Source organism: Sprattus sprattus (genome assembly GCF_963457725.1).
Source record: "Sprattus sprattus genome assembly, chromosome: 20".
NCBI classification, from domain to species: Eukaryota; Metazoa; Chordata; class Actinopteri; order Clupeiformes; family Clupeidae; genus Sprattus; species Sprattus sprattus.
In genome coordinates, this window is record NC_137918.1 from 23,419,915 (window position 1) to 23,422,414 (window position 2,500).

Genomic DNA, 2,500 nt, shown 5'->3' on the forward strand with positions numbered 1-2,500 from the left:
CTGCACCTCTCCATAAGGAGAATCATCCCCCCTCACTCCTGCACCTCTCCATAAGGAGAATCATCCCCCCCCCCCCCCATAAGGAGAACCCCCCCCCCCCACTGCACCTCTCCATAAGGAGAATCATCCCCCCTCCCCCTCCTGCACCTCTCCATAGGGAGAATCATCCCCCCTCCCCCTCACACCTATCCATTAGGAGATTAGGTTAGGGGCGCTAGTGAAAAACAAACCACAGGGTAGCACATTCTGATCCCCCACACCTAGCTCTGTCAACCAGCCCAGATACTCAATCTTCCTCGGGACACTCTGCGTCCAACGGGCCACTTTACCCAGAGTGCTGTTGCAACCAGCCAGGCAAGATGGCAGCCCTGCACCCTGCTCTCCTCTGGGCCAGGGTGCGCATTTGTTTGGTGCGTTAAAAAGGTCTGATGTTTGTCTTTTTCGTCTATGTTTTTCTTTGTGTCATATGTGTTTTTCTTTGTGTTATATGTTAGGATATGTTTTCTGAGGAGTTTTCCATTTGCTGTGTATGAAATGGATGTTAATGTAACAGTAACTCATCTCTTTTGATTGTCTTGTGATGACTGTCTTGATCAATAAACAATAAGTAAAAAAAAAAAAAAGGTCTGGAGGGGACTGCATTATTTATGGTTTTGAATGCTAACTGGAAAACAAGTTGCGTAGAGAATAACTCCAGCTGTAAGCGCTAACCGCTAACTTAAACCCTCCTCTGTCATTAGTGGTTAACGAGTCAACACCACACTTACCTCATGCAAATTTAGTTCTTTGACCTTCTCCTTCTGAATAACCTGAAACGAAACAAACAAACCATAAATACAACATTACCACATACTAGCAGCATCCTCCACTTACCACGCTTGATAAAAACATTCAGTATATAAATATTCACATATTTATGTAAACTTCACAACAACAACTACAACAACAATTTAACCTCTGGTGACTGTTCTATGAAATGTGTGCATTCAGTAACCGGTTCCCCAGTTGGCCTCCATCATATGGTCTGGAGGATTATGGACGTAACACACCCACGACCAATCACACCAGCTCGGTTAGGGGCATCTGTAAATGAGCTCTCCTTATGCAACCTCCCTGGAGCTCCTGGCCTTTTTAATCAGCAATCAGGGAGGTGTGTGTGTGTGTGTGTGTGTGTGTGTGTGTGTGTGTGTGTGTGTGTGTGTGTGTGTGTGTGTGTGTGTGTGTGTGTGTGTGTATGTGTATGTGTGTGCGAGTGTGTGTGTGTGTGTGTGCGAGTGTGTGTGTATGTGTTGTGTGCGAGTGTGTGTGTGTGTTGTGTGTGTGTGTGTGTGTGTGTGTGTGTATGTGTATGTGTGTGTGCGAGTGTGTGTGTGTGTGTGCGAGTGTGTGTGTATGTGTGTGTGCGATGTGTGTGTGTGTGTGTGTGCGAGTGTGTGTGTGTGTGTGTGTGTGTGGTGTGTGTGTGTGTGTGTGTGTGTGTGTCCGAGTGCGAGTGCGAGTGCGAGTGCGAGTGTGTGTGTGTGTGTGTGTCTGCGTGCACGTGCGTATGTGTGCGTGTATGTAAGCGTGACTGAGCTTGGCCACTTGTTTCCCCATGCACTAACTCCTGCAATGCTGTCTTGCTATATAGATCCGAAGCAGACATGAGCTGGGTCCATTACATAAACACAGCCGGGTTAGCAGGGCCAGGGGATCACAGCACGAGAGACTCATATAACTCCAGGAGCCCGGCAAACACAGCAGTACAGTATGCAGGCTGTTATGACACAGGACTGTTATGAGCTGCACTGAGGTGAAGGGTGTTGTGTGTGTGTGTGTGTGTGTGGTGTGTGGAGGGGGGGGGGGGGGGGGGGGTCGGCCCAGCAGAGCAATATAAAAACAAAAAAGCCAGTTGCTCACCTGTTTGTAAGCATAGAGCTCCTTGTGCGCCTGATGCCGTAACCTGAAGGACAATGAAAAAAAGAGGGACAACTCTCTTATTTACAAAAGCCTTATAAAAAACCCATTACACACAGTACAGTTCACCATGTCTCTAGTTAGCACACTTAAAAGGGATGGCGCAGGGACGAGAGGCAGCTACATGTCCTAATAAGAGGACGTTCTCTTCCAAATGAGATAGACTTCACCATGGCAACGCTGTCAGTCTTAGCTATCCATTCCCCAGGGTGAGCTGGATGGATTCTGAGGGCGTATAGAAACCCTAATGCCAAATTCTTAAGTAATTACCTTCATTTTATTCCTCTATTGTTACTAATGACTTATCAATTTGGAATTGACTTTCTGCCTTCATACATTTATTGAGTACAATTTTACTTGCCAAGTCTCCCTGTCAAGCAATTTCACACAATTTGTCCTAATTGTCATTGAACATGAATTGCGTTTAAAAGACTTGTTGCTTCACCGCAGATAAACGGCATATTCCACGAAGACATAACAGCCATGTCTGAAGCAGTTATAGGTCACCGCAATTATATTTGTTGACACAATGGCAACCGGAGGC

The 2,500-nt window shown here is 46.4% G+C and overlaps 1 protein-coding gene across 2 annotated transcripts in view; it reads right to left on the reverse strand.

The window, feature by feature from the left end:
* rnf24 (ring finger protein 24) overlaps positions 1-2,500 on the reverse strand; it is a 45,173-nt gene that overhangs the window by 15,093 nt on the left and 27,580 nt on the right. For both annotated transcript variants that reach the window (XM_080859100.1, XM_080859101.1), the window contains exons 3-4: positions 1,900-1,942; positions 768-809 (exon numbers count right to left, since the gene is read on the reverse strand). In XM_080859100.1, coding sequence (XP_080715226.1) covers positions 768-809; positions 1,900-1,942 — 85 coding nt within the window. The remainder of the gene's footprint in view (positions 1-767; positions 810-1,899; positions 1,943-2,500) is intronic.